The sequence below is a fragment of the Enhydra lutris genome, unplaced genomic scaffold (assembly GCF_002288905.1).
Source record: "Enhydra lutris kenyoni isolate GAN:26980312 unplaced genomic scaffold, ASM228890v2 scaffoldscaffold45, whole genome shotgun sequence".
In the NCBI taxonomy this organism is placed as follows: Eukaryota; Metazoa; Chordata; class Mammalia; order Carnivora; family Mustelidae; genus Enhydra; species Enhydra lutris.
Window position 1 is genome coordinate 15,099,337 of NW_019154129.1, and position 15,617 is coordinate 15,114,953.

The following is a 15,617-nucleotide window of genomic DNA, read 5'->3' on the forward strand; positions in this document are numbered from 1 at the left end:
GGCCAGGGCTTCACCCTGCAGACTGGGGAGAACAGCCCGAGTGGGTGGGAGCAGCTGAGCCGTTACCTACAAAGTTGGCCTCCTCTTCGCCGTTGGTGTTCCCACCCCAGGGGATGGAGCCAGGGGAGCCGGAAATGTGCTCCCTATAGCCTCCCCCGGCACCAGGAGCTAGAAACCAAGCTTGGCCCGTGAGCAGAAGGATGAGGACCGACCTTGCTGACTCCCCAGAATGGAACGCAGAGGACCGAGCCATCTCGCAAGTGGCGTGCTGGGGGAGAGAAGCCAGACGCATTGTCCAGGTCCTTGTGCAGGGCCTTCCAGGACGGCAGGGCCAGCATGTGGCCACAGCCAATGTTCCGAGAAATGTTTCTATTATGTTAGAAGATGTTACACTTCTCCAGGATTTGGGGTGGGGACTGCTGGGGGGGGGCACTCAGAGTGTCTCCTGTGCTGATGGGGTGGGGGAGCCGCAGGCTTCCTGGTAGGACAGAAATCATTTTTTGAAACCTAATGAGGTGAACAGCGGTGGGGAAGCCTCGGGGGAGATGGCCGGTGGGCCCCCGTGTTGAGCAGAGACCTCTGTCTTTGAGGGCAGGGCTGGAGACAGACAAAGCGGCAGGTTTTCCTTGGCGCGCCTCTGCTGAGTGCCAGAGAGAATCGTGTGCCCTCCACCCGTGAAGGACCACCAGCCCAGCTGGAAGCTTCAGCTCGAGACAGGACCACAGGACCGGCTTCCTGGCCAACTCTGGGCACAACTGCAGGCACGGGCGCTTTGGGGTGGGACGCCCCGCTTCATCTGCCCTTGGCGCCACCAACAGGGAGGCTCCATGGTGCCCCAAACCATCCCCTCCTGTTGACGAGCTACACTCCGGCAGCTCCCTCCGTGTGGCTGCGAGCCGGCCTGCTGGGGGCCTCTCCAGGGAGCGGGGCTCCTTCACACTGCCGAGCCGGCGAGCGGCCGTGTGGCGCAGACCACCCCCGGGCCCTCCCGCTGGAATGGGGCAGACACGTCCCAGGCGCGTCTCTGGGAAAGCTCTGGAACCTTCCTGCTTCAGCTCAGTTTTCTCTTTTAGATGCACAGATTTCAACCATATTAGTGTGGAGAATCTTTTTCATTTGCAGAAAATGGCAAAGAGCGTGGGTGTCTGACTCACCGTATTTAAGGTAATAGTTTGCCCTTAATTATGCTTTAAAAAGGTTTTCACTTTGTTCTCAAGTCTCTGTGTTTGTCAAGACAGAATCGCCTCCGCGTCTGTAGCCCCCTTGAGACTGGCCGGTCTCAGCCGGGCCGCGGGCGGTCACGTGCGCAGCCGGCGTCCGAAGCCCGGGCGCTTTGCCTCTGGTGCCTCCATGCCCCGCGTCAGACCGGGCTGCGGGCTTCCCACGTGGCTTCAGAGCCACGGCTGTCCTGGCTGTGTGCTGTGCGGAGGGCTGAGCCCTCCGTCGCTGGAGTCCTGGCAAGCGAGCAGGAACGGCCGCGAGGGGAGGCAGGGCTTGGTTCTGTCTGCACAGCCAAGACCACCTTCTTCGTGGCCCGCCTTCTGCTCCGCGCCCGTCTGGCCGTGCACGTGGCCTTGGCTTGCGCTCGGCGGCTCCTCCCCCGAGAACCCTGCGGCGGGCTCCGCTGGCCCACAAGGAGGAGGAGCGTGTGCCGACCAGGCCGGGGAATAAGGGCAGTCAGGACCCCGTGAGATCACCCTTGTGGGGGCGCAGCGGCTTCTGTGGGCTCGGGCTCCGTTGGTCCGCGCAGCTTCTGTTTCTGCTCTCTCTGCGGTTCTTCCGGCACGGCGTGTCGCGCTTCTCCTGACTGCGTTGTTTTTACTCTTGGTTCACACTAGCCAAGAAATGATACCCTCGGGGCGCCTGGGGCGCGCTGTCAGTTTAGTGTCCGACTCGTGGTTGTGGCTCAGGCCATGGTCTCGGTCGTGAGCTCGAGCCCCGCGTCAGGCTCATGCTCCGCAGGGAGTCCGCTGGAGATTCTCTCTCCCCTCTCCCTCCCTCTTTGCCCCTCCACCTCTCCAAAATATTAATATCCTGAATTCTTAATGACCAAGTCACTGCTGAAAGAAGCCATTTGCTTCAGGAGCTGCGCATTCAGCGGAGGCCGGAGCGGGTCACCTGCATATACAGTGAATGGAGAGTGTGATGGCGGGGGGCAGGGGGCAGGTGCCAGAGCCCCCAGCCACCTGCCGGAAGCTGACAAGGCGTGAGCCTCCCTGTCCCATACGTGTGGAGCCCCGGGTGGCCTGCTGGGGAGAGATGCCGGTGTTTTCTCCACGCGGCTCCGTCATGGGGTGACCGCTGAGCGCCCGTACCGCTCGTGCTCACAGCTGTGTGCTCGCGCCGGCCGCAGTGCCCACCGTGGGGCCCTCCCACTGCTCCGCGTGTGCAGACTGTCCTGCGACCACGAGAGGAGGAGAAGAGCGAGGCCCGTGCGCCTACATTTTTCAGGTCAGTATTCAGCAGAGGCAGGAGCCCCAGGAGAAGGTGCTGTCCTCAGCCCACAGGCGGATGCGTCTAAGGCCCTTGCTGCGAGAGGCCGCTGTCTGCAGCCCGACAACCTAGATGAGATGGACACGTCCCGTCACAATGCACTTCCCAAAACTGAGGAGCAAACAGGAAACCTAAGCTGCTCCGTGTCTGTTAAATACATTGAATCTGTAATCAGAACCCCTTCCAGAGAGAGAAGTGTGGGCCAGACGGCTTCTCCAGCAGAACTACCAGACGCCAGAGGAGGAAACGGTCGTGCTCCTACCCAGACTGTGCTGGAACACTTGCCAGGTCGTTGTTTCGGGACTGTGAAACCGGACTCACGGCGGTCATTACAGAGCAGGAAGAGACCAGCATCCCCCGCCCCCGGAGCAAAGCGCAGAAACTGTTAGCAAAACACCAGCAATCAAATCCAGCACCAAAGAAAGGCACGGTCTATCTTGGGAATGCAAGGCCGGTTTAACGTTTGAAAGTCAGTGAGTGCAGCTCACTCCGGTAACAGAAGCCCAAGACAAGCGCGCGCTGCGGTTCGACACCCGCCGTGACAGCTGGGTGGACATCCTCCGGACACATCTGAAAGCCCGGCCGGCCCATCCTGGCTGCTCCCCAGCAGCTCGGGGGATAGGAGCGCTCACGGCCAGCAGACCAGGCTGCTGTCTGTCCTTGCCCACAGTCAGCGTTGTTAGAAGTCGTGGTGCAGGAAAACAGGAGAAAGAAAGACAACGCATAAACTTTGGAAGAAAAGTAATGACACTGTTGTTCACACACGTGACCAGAGAAGCAGAAAACCCGGTGGCATCTGAAAACCAGCTCATGAAATGAGTGTGTAACTTGGCAAGGCTGCAGGACACAAGATCAGCGTGAAGCCCGGCCGTACTTAGAGCGCCATGAAGGGATCATTCCAAGAGAAGATCCGGGAAGTACTGTCTCCAGCTGCCACGAGCGCCACCGGGGCCGCGAGGCAGCCTGTCTGTGGCTGTCCAAGGCGCATGGGTGGCCAAGGCCAGGACACGCACCTGGCCTCACAGGCAGGAAGATGCTGTAGCCGCCATGTGTTGTGTCCACACGCGTGTGCAGATTCCAGGCCGTTCCTGTCAACAGTGCCAGCGGGCTTTCTGGAGAAGTTACTGTGCCGACGGTCAAGTGTACACGGGGAAACAATTTTGGAAAAGAACAAAGCTGGGAGACATACCTCCTGGTTTTACAGCTTCACGTAAAACTTAAGTGTGGCATTGACCTAAGCTAGAGAAATGGACCACGTCTCTCCTGCCAGCGGACACTCAGCCACGGGTCCCAAGTCAAGTCAGTGGAAAAAGGAAAGCCCGTCTTCGCCGACGGAGCTGAGGGGATGGGGAGTCTGCCAGCAAGGACGCTTGGGCGGGGTTCCATCCGCACCAACTCTCGTATGAGATGGACTGGATGGAAGCGCAGAAGCAACTCCACGAAGTTCTAGAAGGCTCGGGAGAGCGCCTCGCGGCAGCACCCCACACAGCAAGTCGGTCATGTCCAGCTGAGGCGTGAGGTCACACGCTGGGGTTTGGCTGACAAACACAGATGCCAGGAAATAAAGGTTCCTGAAGAGAACGCACCTGCACTTACCTTGGGGTAGGCAAAGACTCTCCGACAGAACACAAAAAACAGTAAAAAAAAATGTTGCTAAACATACTTCATTGATACTAACATTTCTCTGATCAAAACACAGCACTGAGAAGAGAGGCAAACAGTGCACAGACCCAACCAAAAACTGACATCCGGAACACCCCGCGGGAGAAGGGCGGGCACCGGACTCAAGCACACGTGGAGGACGGACACCTGAGGAGTCCGGGCTGGGACCAGCACATCCCACGGGCAGGCGCCTCATGGGCACGACGCTGGCTCGGGGACGGGATGCAGCCTCGGGGAGGGCGGTCGGCCAGCCCCCCTGCGAGCTGGCTTTGCACTCCTGCGGGTTTGCCGGCAGAAAGGAGAGCCTGCGTCCACATGGGGACTGGCACACACCCGCACGTCTGTTCACGACAGGCAGACCTCGGGACAACTGTGGGTCCGGAGACATGGCGTAAATGGTGGTGTGGGGCGCGTTCCTAAGAGGCCGTGTGTGGACGTCCGGGGACAGGCAGAGCTGGTGCCGGCTGCAGCTGCCTCCCGCCCCGCAGGGCCTGGGCACGCCTGGGAGGGGTCCCCGAGAACGTTCTGCGGGAGAAGTGGCTGCATCCTGCGTGGGCGACGGACACCTGAGTGTACACGGTTGTCGGGACGCACGGGACACTCACGATGGGTGTTCGTTTCACGTGGTCATCGAGCCCGTCATTCAGAGCGAGTCGTGGGTTTTCTTCTCCCACACAGGACTTGCTGGCAAAGGCAGTCCCAGCCCTGGGGGACCCTGGCCCGGAGACCGCCGACGCCCGGAAGGCACCGTGTGTGGGGCGCAGGATCCGGGGCAGACGGCGCGCTTCTCTCGTAACCCGACCCACGCACTTGTGCCAGGGCCCCTCGAGGCTCCGACACTGGCTGGCAGTGGGACCGTGTTTCCGGGCGCACGTGGAACGTGGGCCCCGTGTCTGCTCCGCACCGAAGCAGTCTGCTCCCTCGGTGTCCAAACCGTGCCCCTTGGGGGACTCGCCCCACTTCTGTGAGAGGGAGAAGGGGCTGGGGCGGGGAAGCCCCCCGGGCCGCACCTGCATCGGCTCTTTCCCTGGGAGGCGCGGCGGCTGCCCCGGGCGAGTCACCCGGAGCTCTCTGGGAAGCAGTTCGGTGTCCGGGTGCCCCACCTTCTGAGGGGCTGGGTCCCGGCCGGCACTGAGGGGACAAGAGAGGTGCTGCCAACCACCTCGAGCTTCCCACGGGGGAGGAGTCAGGACCCTTCCTTGGACTCACATTCCTCCAGTAAAACTGTGTCAAACGTAATGGAGTAAGTGCCGCATGCCCCCATGAAAGCCAGCCCTGCGTGGCTGTCACCGGGTCCTTGCCGTCCTATCCCGGGGTCCCCGCTCTGGGAGACGCACGCATCCTCCGACCTGCTTCATCGCGTTCGCGCGGACAGCAAAGCGAGGGGCCTTCCCACGAGCGCGCGCGGGAGGCCGGACCACACTCCAGCTCGCGGGTGCTCGGGGGGTGGTTCTGGAAAGAACGGTCGGTGGTGCTGTGACCTCTGGCCTCAGCTTCAGCCCCTGCTCACGGCCGCACGCTCAGTCCCTCGGCTCCTGTCTGCCTCAGAACAGCCTGGGCCTAAATGGGCAGCGAGGCCTCGTGGCAGGTGGGCGCCTGCAGAGCTCCCCCCGCTGCTGGCAGCCCCTCGCGGGCCGGGGCGGGAGGAGACGACAGGGCACCGTCAGTCACCCCCACACACACAACGCCGTGTTCCCGGCACCTGCCGGCCGTGCTGACTGCGCCCTGCACGCTGGATCCCGGGGCAGCTCCTGCACCACTGTCCCTGGGCCGGGAGACTGAAGGGGCAGGGCGCGGTGGGACGGCTCAGTCCCGAGAGGAGCCCAGGCGGTCCTCTGGCCCCAGTGCCGAGCAATAGCTCGTGACCCTGAACCTCACGTGCACCCAAGACGTAGAGGTCCCCCACGTGCATGCTCAGCCCCCAGAGGAGAGGGATGGCGGGAAGCCCGAGTGGCGTCCCAGACGGCCAGGCCTGCCCGCAGGAAGAGTGGGCGTATCCTTCTCAGCCCATGACCCCGTTAGTGTGCGCGGCCCAGGGTCATCAAGCCTTCTGGAACTCGGAGGGGAGAAGCCCCAGCGTGGCCCAGCGCCCCCGTTTGCAGAGGAAGGAGGCAGGGCTGCCCGTGGGAGAGTGGGATGCCGTGCGCACTCGGGATGGGGCTGCTGCTGACGGCTCCCCATGTCTGGTGCCCCCGCAGGCCCGGCAGCACAGGGAAACAGGTCCTTCCTGCACCAAGGCCTTGGGCTGCCTCTGTCCAAATGGGGACACATTTGACAAGAAGCATGTCCTCGGACCCGTGAACATCTGGAGAGGCCCGTCCACGTCCCTGGGCGGCTGCCTTCGTGCTCCTGCCTCCCCCTCACTGCCCCAGGCCTGAGGCTGCCCCGGCAAGCCTGCAATGTTCCAGCACCTCGCACCCTCCCTTCCCCAGAGAGCAGGCGTGGACAGCTGTGGTCATGTGGCTCTCTCTGGGTCTGGCCTGGTACTGGCTTGTCTGAGCCATTTTTTCAGAACTAATTTTGGGCTGAAAAGGGCTGACAGAAGTCTTTGTTCCTTTGACGCTCACTCAGGAAGGAAAAATCCGTGGAAAATCTGACATGTGCACTACAGGGAGAAGTCAGCGGATGGGGAGGAATATAATTACTCTCCGCTCCCGGAAGAATGTCTCAGATCTTTAAGTGTCTCGTATCAGCTTAGAACTTGAATGACATTTTAATTATTTTGTTTTTTTCTTCTCTGCCTGGTTCGAGTCTCTAAGGAAACCCACTCTCGGATTCCGAGGGGTGCGGGGAGCGGAGCCTCGCTCACGGGGCTGTCGCGTGACAGCAGCTGCTCTCCCGCCCCGGGAGGAAGGACGCACTTGGGTCTGGACCACAGGCGCGCAGGTCTTCCTGTGTGTCCCACAGAGGGGCACCCGGGGCTGTGTCTCCCGCATTGCTGTGCCCAAGCAAACCCAGTTCCCGGAAGGACAGGACTCCAGTCTCCAGGTAGCACCCCCCAGGTGCCTGGCGGCTGCGGCTGTGTGGGGGACACACGGGCACCCCCAAGGGGCCAGCTGGCAGCGGGGGGCCGAGCACAGTGAGTGCACGACCTGGTCCGAGCAGCCGGTGGTCAGGGCTGGGGACACCAGGGTTCTCGGAGCTCTGGGACGTAGGTCTGTGATCCGGCCAGCGGCAGCATGTTGAGCTCCTGCCGAGCCCCTGTGCGTGGCCGCGTCATTTCTCGGGCTTCAGAGGCCCCAGGGGCTGCCACATGTCCCTGGGACTTCTTGTCACATCTTGTCCCTGCCTCTTTGACTGTTGCTGTGTCCATGCCGCTACCCACTCAGCACCCATGTTGCCCCCCAACGCATCCTGTGGGCTCCGCGTCCCAACTCCTGGGTGGTCCTTCTGCCTGGACGGCCACAGGGCTGACACAGGACCATCCTATCCCCACTCAGGGCCCTTCCCTGCGTCGAAGTCCCATTTTACATGTCAGCGTCAGGGCCAGCACCCAGGTCTGCGTCCACTCAGCTCGGCATTGCCACGAGGCTGTGCTGCCCACGGGACTAAAGCCCACGGTCATGGGGCGTCCGTGAGAAGGCAGAGCTAAGGCTCCCGCAGCCACCCCTCCTGGCGGCCGCCCTCCCGGCCTCAGCCCTGACCTCAGCCCTGGCCAGCTCCGTCCCTGCCCGAACCACACTGACATGGTGGCCCCGGCGCCCCTGGGCATTGTCCACCACGGCCTTCCCTGGTCTCTGCGCCGCTCACCCCCGCTGCCTGGCGTGTCCGTGTCCGCTCCGCGCTCCTCCAGCCCATCCCGCTCCTCTGTGGCTGCCCGCCCTCCTGCCGAGGAGCCCAGCGCCTCTTCTCTGCCCACGCCGCCCCGACCAAGGCAGGCCCACTCCCGTGCCAGGCTGGGCCTCTGCAGCAGAGTCTGCCGACGGGGCGGGCGTTGGCCGGAGCAGCGGGAGCCGTAAAAGCCAGCGTCACGAGAGAGCCCGGCCGCGTCCCATGGCTTCACGGCCGCGTACCTCCTCGCCTCCTCGGAACCACAGTCCACGTCTGGGCCCCCCAGCGGAGCTTCCAGTGCTGGCGGGGACGGCCCCGACTTAGGAAGGGAGCCGCGAGCTCCCGAGAGGAAGTGGGGAGCAGGCACGGTGCTGGGGAGCTCGGCCGCAGACCATTCAGGGGACCCTCCTCCACAGCAGCAGAGCCGTTCGCTGGACGCTCAGGGGTCGGGCACCTGGTTTCCCCGCGTGCTGCGGGAGTGAGCCTCGGGCTGCCAGGAGGGGATCTGCAGGCCCCGAGCTTGCGAGCCGCTCGCCGCCCTCCTGAGACACGCAGCCCCCTTTCCTGGCTCCCTCGGCCTCCGGCATCCGTCCGGCCGTAGCTTTGCCTGCCTGTCCACTTTCAAAGCCTGCGAAGTGCGTTCCTGCGACGACGCTCAGAGAACCGGAGTTTCGGGAAAGCGCAGAGGCGCCGCGTTCACCCGAGGAAGCCGGCAGCTGGACGCGTCGCGCGCACGTTGGACTTGGCCGTCGAGGGCCTGGCTGTGCTGCCGCCGCGGCCGCTTGCGTCTGCTGTTACGCATCTCAGGCAGGCGACGCCCTCCCGCCGCTCCCCAGAAGCCTTTGGGTTGCACCTGCGGCCAGTTTGCACCCCATGGGACCACCGGCAGCCTCGGGAGTGGCTCACGCTTCTGTCTGTCTTGCCTTGGCAGGGCCTGATCAAGATCCGGGGGGACCGGTGCTGGCGGGACCTCACCTGCATGGACTTCCACTATGAGGTGAGCTGCACGGCGGCCGCGGACCCAGCTCCCTGTCCCCGCCCGCCCCGTCCAGGGGCACCGGCCCCCATATCACAGGCGCAAGCCTCTCGGAGGCCACAGCTCAGTTCACGGGGCCCCTCCGGCTTGCTCTCTCGCCAGGGCACAGGCAGGTCACACGGGGGCTGCAGGACGTCCCCTGTGCTGGGCTGGCGAGGGGGCTCCTGGCCCCCGCGGCTGTGGTCCAGGCGTCCATTCTGGCTGTGGGCACTGGTCCCTCCATCGCTGCGTGTGGTCCTGCCCAAGTACCTCCCACTCTTGGCATAGGGGCTGCCACACACGCCTCCAGCAGGAGTGCGTAGTGGGGAGCTGCTCTGCCACATGCCCTGCCCCACAAATCAGGGCACATGGACATGGGGGGAGGTGCAAGTCCTGCTGTCCTCAGAGGCCCATGGCCCCCTCCCCCACCTCAACCCCCAATTTTAGGCAGTTGTCATCCCCGCCCCCCACTCCCTGGGACCCCACCCAGGTCCAAGCTCCTCCGGACGTTCCTGTCCCTGCTGCCCGCTCACATGTTTGTGGGGGGCTGGGACCGTGTCTCCCCGTGAATGAATTAACCTGAGGGCGCGTGGGTCAGAGCAACCTCATCCACTCGCCCGTGGACACAGCGAATGCCTGTCACAGTGTTCTCTGCCCCTTGTCGGCCACAAAAACACTGGTGCCTGGAGCGCCACCTGTCAGATGGGACACTTGCTCCCTGTCTCCCACTCACGGCGACGCAGCGGCTGTCCTGTAAACGCTGCTGGGACCGTCCCACGCGTCCTGTGGCTTTTCAGTCCTTGGTGTGCCGGAGCTGCTGCCTCCCGAGACCTGGGTGCGTCTGCGGCCGTGTCACCTGTTACCCAGCCTGGCAGCAGGGGACGTCCCACGGGGGTGTGTTTGGCGGGGAGATCAGACTGGAGATCTCGCCCCGTCCCACCAGACTCCCCTCCCCTCCTGCCCAAGGGCCCGTGAGTCCCTCCCTTGGTTCCAGAGCCAACGCCCTGTGTGCTATGCCCGTGGCCTTGGGTGAAGCCGAGGGCACAGCTGGGGCTGCTGAGCCGCGGCCCCCACCAAGCACAGCGGAACATTCCTCACGTTCCCACACCAGCCCCAGCACCGGAGGCTTCTATATGTCTCTCCGGCTGGTGAGTCCGACCTTTAACTGCGACCCCGGGACACGGTCACAGCGGTTTTGTCCCGTAACCGGGGGAGGGTCTGGTAACCTGGAAGTAATTCGAATCAAGGTTGACGTTCCCGTGAAAGCTGTGCATGTTCACTGGGCGGAAGCCGTGACTCGGTTACCTCCAGCGGCGGGGCTGGGGCCCTCTGTGCTCTGTGCCCTGGCGGTTTTACTGATGTTACAGGAAGAGTATGTTTTGTGTGTGTCCTGGGGACTGCGTGGGTCAGCGCTGGGGCCTGGAGGGGAGCGCAGTCTGGCGTGTGCTCCTGGTGCGGCCCACGCCCTGGGGTCACCGGGAAGGGCAAGCCCCGCCAGACCAAGGCCAAGTCTGTGAGACGCGCGGACAGAGTGCCAGGGTGACGGTCGCTGCTCCAAGTACGCAGACTTGAGCCCAGGTCCATGTCACTCCTGCTCTTCGTACGGACCCGTGCTGCCCGCCCTCCCACGGCCACACTGGCTCACATGCTCCTAAGGAAGCGACCTCACGGCCTGACTCAGTTTCCCCCACTTGAGTAACCACCCCGACTCAGTTTCCCCCAATTGAGTAACCACCCCGAGGTTGTGGTCAGATTCGTGGCCCGTGTACTAGAGCGTGCGCTCGGGGAGGCTGGTCTGCCGGCATGACCGAGTGCCCAAACAGGTGGGCGCTTTGCACGTGGTTTTCGGTTACTCCTTTCTGATTTACTCCACCACTTTCAGAGACAGCGCGTGTCCATTCAGACCTGCGTCGTGGCCCGGAGCGTGGCCTCAGTGAGCGCTGCCTTTGAGCCGACCACAGGAACGTCCCGTGCCCCGTGACTGCTCCCGAAGTTGGGCTGCGGGCTTGGCACCTCCCGGTCTCCCGCCCCGCTGTCCGTGCGTCCTAGTACGGTTGAGAGAAGGGCCTGAAACGAGCAGCAGGAACTGTGGGCGCGGGGGCCACAGCTGTGGTGTCTGCCGCCCACGCGGTGTCTAGACGCTCTGGTGCGAGGCGCCTAGGTGTTGCTGCCCTGGGGGCCTCCTGGCGATCCCCAGTGGCCTTAAGAAACCACCTTCTGTCCCTGGTCTCGGTGCTTCCGAGGTCTGACAGCCGCCCCCGCACGCCCTCCCCTCCACAGGCCGCTGTGCCGGGTCTTGTCTTAGGGGGTGTGACAAACTCAGCCTTTTTTTTTTTTTTTTTAAGATTTTATTAGAGTGTGGGCAAGAGGGCGCACAGGCAGGAGGAGGGGCAGCGAGCAGGGAGCCGGCCGCGGGGCTCGATCCCAGGACTCTGAGGTCACGACGAGCCGCCCAGGCAGCCCCGGGTTCTGCCTCGCAGTGCGTTTGGGCCGCTCACACCAAGCTGCGCTTCGACCTGGTTTCCGACACCGTCGCTGGCTCCTTCTCCCGTCCGTCCTCCCGCGTCGCCGCGGCTTCTCTCGGGTCGCTCCATTCTCGCCACGGCTCCTTGGCTTCCCTCGGCACGCGAGCGCGGACGTCGGGGTTCTCGGCCCGTCTCGGGTGCGTCACCGCGTACCTGTGAGTGACGCGCTGCTCCTGTGAGCCGTGGGGACCGGCAGGGCCGTGGCCACGATCACACAGTTCCCATCCCAGAAACCGTGTGCCGCGGCGCTCCTCTGTTCGTCCACGGACTGGCCACTTCCAGGGCTGCCGCTCCGTGCCGACCGGACCTGGCCCGCCGTGCCCCCACCACCTGCTGGACGCCCCTCACGTAGCTCGCGTGCGGGCTCGCTGCCGGCGGGCTCCGCTCTGGAGGCCTCTCCCCTGCCTGCCTGGGCGGTGTGCGACAGGTACAACACGCGGGGCAGACCGCCACCCGTCCCTTGAAGACGAGGCTGGGACCCGGCCTCTCCCCACGGTTGGGCGGGAGGAGCCCCCGCAAAGGGGGGTGGTGGGCGGCAGCTCTTGGGGGTGCCACCACAGCTCACCCCAGTGTCCAGTCCTGCCCCCACGGCGCTGTGACTGCTCCTGTCCCGTGGGCCCAGGGCACCCCGTCACGTTCATAGCTCGCTCCTCCTCCTACATCACCCGTCATCTGGGTGGGCAGGGGCAGCGGCCACCGCTGGCTCTGCCTTGGCCTCACTCGGGACGGAGCCTTCAGCCCTGATATGGGGGGCCCCACCCGTCCCAAGACCCGTGGGGAGGCAGCCGCAGCTGTGCGCAAACACCGTCTCCGGGTTTTATCCTGAGCCCCTCACCGCCCAGGTGCCAGCGGTCCCCCTCCTACCATCTGGGGGCCACCAGCAGGCGGACGCCTCTGGTGTACGGGGGAGGCCCCCCACCCCGCAAACATATGGGGACTTAAGACTTCCCAGCGGCCTTTCTGCGGACACCTCAGTCCTGGGCTCTGCGAGGGGCAGGGGTCCTGGGCAGGCGGAGGGCTCGCGACTCAGTCCTTCTGATGGAACAGAATGTGGACGGCTTGGGGATTTTCAGAAATTTGTTCAGACAATTACGCACCTTCCCTTCCTGATTGAAGCCTCAAACACGTAATATACAGTCCCCGAAATGGGAAAATGGCTGAAAAAGCCATTTCTGTCTATCTCGGACTCACCACTGAGGCCTGGAAGGGAAGGTGTTGGAACAAGCGTGGAGGAACGTCGCTTTCCCCAAACCCTACGACTGTTTTTATCACCCGTGTTTTTCTTTTTTAAAAGTGTCTCTTCTTAAGGGAACCAGCCGCAAAGTGTTCCTGGGGTCAGGGCTGGCCGGCCGCCAACATCCAGGCTGCGCGGCACTCGGGCCACTTGGCCGCAGGGGTGAGCGTGGCTGAGCTTCCTGCTGGAGGCAGCACTGGGCACCCCTTCCCCCGCTTTATGGGGTGTGATGTTCCAGATGCCGTTTCCAGGGCTTACAGCCAGATTCTACGACACAGTGGGGTTTTTCCCAGCTTCAGTGCAAACAAAAATAAAACTGTCCTGGGCTTGCAGGAGCAGGGAGGCCTCGGGACCCTCCCCAGCCACGCAGAGAGGGCAGGTAGGCCGACACCCCCCCGCCCAGCAGACCGTAAACCCACAAGAGGAGCCCAGTCCCTGCACAGGCAGTGCAGGCGCTGGAAGACGGAGTGTCCCTGGAAGGAATTCCACGCCGCGGCTAGTGTCCGTCCCCAGGCACCGGCTGGCATTTCCGCAGCGGGGAGGGGGGTGCCTGGCCGCTCTGGGCTCACACCTGCCGACCCCGGCCCCACCGCTCCCCCGGCCGTGCAGCTGCTCCCTGGCTGTGCCGGCGGGGGACACTTCCGCTGAGCAAGGCTTCCCAGCACCCCCCCCCAGGCGTGTGCTGACCAGAACTGGCGGCCGCTGCCCCACAGAGGATACGTTTGGGCTGGAGCCCTTCTCCTGTGAACCCTGACCTGCCCCCGCAGCACTCTCCGTCCAGGCTCCTGCTGCTGCAGGCATGACCCAGGGGCTGCGGCAGGTGCGCCACCAGCCGGGTCCCCTCCTCCTCCCTGGTCCCGGGGCCGGCCTGCAGCGGATGCAGTGAGCCCGCCCTGGTGGACGGAGCCTTGCTGCCCAAAGGTGGGGCCGGTGCCCAGAGGCCTCAGGGGCCGCTCAGCCGCACTCCCTGCCCCGGACGGTGTATCTCTTTCGGCAAACCCTGAAGCCGAGTCGTGCGCTCTGCCCCGTGGCCGCCCGCACCCCGGCCGGTGCCCTCGGTGGGGAGGACCGGACGCAGGAGGGACCGCAGACCGCGTCTCCCGGATTCAGCGAGGCGCGTGGCTTCCCTCCCCAGGCTACAAGCAAGCACAGTGGGCTCCGTCTTTTTTTTTTTTTTTTTTTTAAGATTTTATTTATTTGACAGAAATCACAAGTAGGTGGAGAGGCAGGCAGAGAGAGAGGAGAAAGCAAGCTCCCCGCCGAGCAGAGAGCCCGATGCGGGGCTCGATCCCAGGACCCTGGGATCATGACCCGAGCCGAAGGCAGAGGCTTTAACCCACTGAGCCACCCAGGTGCCCCTCCGTCTCTTCTTCATACATGCGTCCTACCCTCAGCCAGGCCCGCCGTCCTGGAGGAGTCCTAGAAGGTCGGCCGTCGCTGGGGCCCTCCCTGGGTGCGGGCAGCCCCACACCTCCAGGCGCAGACGTGACCCCGTGCTGCGGGCACTTCTGGGGCGGTGACTGCTCCGAAGGCAAAGGGACACACGTCCTCTCCCTGCGTCTGTGCTCGTCCCCCTCACGTGTGCATCCTGTCACCACGGTGGCCTGGACAGTCGTGTGCCTCGAGTGCTTTTCAGAAGCCAGCCGAAGACTCCGCAGAACTGGCACCAAGACCTTGTCCTTCTCGGCCATTCGTGGACCGTCCGCGCTGGAGGGCAGAGCACATGTGGCTGCCTGTCTGCAGACCCTGCGGGACAACGAACGGGAAGGCCGCGTCACAGGGACACGCGCTGCACTTAACCCACCCACGAGCAGTGACCGCCACGTGTCCCGTCCACCAAGTGTCGGCCACACGTCGTTCCTGGGTTGCTCGGCTGGGGACTCGGTGTGGCAGAAGCCTCAGGAGGGAGCAGACAGGGCTCCGAGGCCGCGTGGCAGGTGGGCCCTCCATGCTCACAGGTGGGAACAGGTGTCGCTGGCCGAGAGCCCCTGGGGTAGACGGGGAGAGAGCTGCCTGCCTCCCTGTGCTGCAGAATCCACTCAGAACGCGGGGGACGCACAGCCCTGTGAGCGAGATGGCGTGGGGGCAGCAGTGGAGACGCGGTCGCTCGCCTTCTTCTCTACCTCCGTCCACGGAGGAGCCCAGAGACAGCGACCCCCACGCCCAGGCTGGGTGCCTGCTCCCAGCCTGCCCTCACAGGGACCAGGGCTCCTCAGGAAAAAGAGGGGCGGCAGCAGCAAGGGGTTCTGATGACCCTGGAGCGTCTTTAGGGCCAGAAAGTAGGGAGTCTCTGGAAGAGCCACCACGTCAGAAGTGGCCGTAAAGAAAGCCCGCGTGGCCACATGAGCGCTGATAAACAGGCTGGAGGCACACGTGACCCTGCGGTGGAAAGCCAGCTCACAGAGGCCGAAGGAACAGTGGCCCCAGAAGTCACCACTCAGTGGCCAAGGGAACCCCAGATTCTGGCGAAAACCGTCCCAGGATGCTGGAACACAGGAGGCTGCTTCTCCGCCTCACAGTGCCGGGCGGGGCCCAACGGACACCCCTCAACCGAGAAGTCCAGGCACAAACCACCATGCCACCCTGGGTCCCGCTGGGACAGCCCCGTCACCCCTGCGGGCCTCCTGCCAAGAGCATGTGCCCTAGACCCGCCCTGAGGGACACGGGGCACATGAGCTGGGCTGTGTCCTGACGTTCAGATGAGAGGCTGGCGAGGTGCGGGACTGCAGGCGACGTGGCCTGGGGCCGCCCTTACACCGGTCGGTTGTGCTCGCCGAGCCACGGGAGTGCTCACCCTTCACGCTTAGGTGCCGCGGGGCCGAGCCGCCCACTTGCCGCCGCTCCTGCAGTGGGAAGCGGGAGAGCATGGGTGCGAAGTGTGCCATCCGGGGGTTTTCTTTCCTGTTCTGACTTTCCT

General features: G+C 64.0%; 1 protein-coding gene across 3 annotated transcripts in view; it reads left to right on the forward strand.

The window, feature by feature from the left end:
• The window catches only part of LOC111156220 (lipase maturation factor 1), an 83,931-nt gene that overhangs the window by 54,850 nt on the left and 13,464 nt on the right, over positions 1 to 15,617 (forward strand). For all 3 annotated transcript variants that reach the window (XR_002641191.1, XM_022516960.1, XM_022516961.1), the window contains exon 5: positions 8,858 to 8,923. Coding sequence is in view for 2 of the 3 variants with exons in the window: in XM_022516960.1 (XP_022372668.1) it covers positions 8,858 to 8,923 (66 nt within the window). In the remaining variant the exon portion in view is untranslated. The remainder of the gene's footprint in view (positions 1 to 8,857; positions 8,924 to 15,617) is intronic.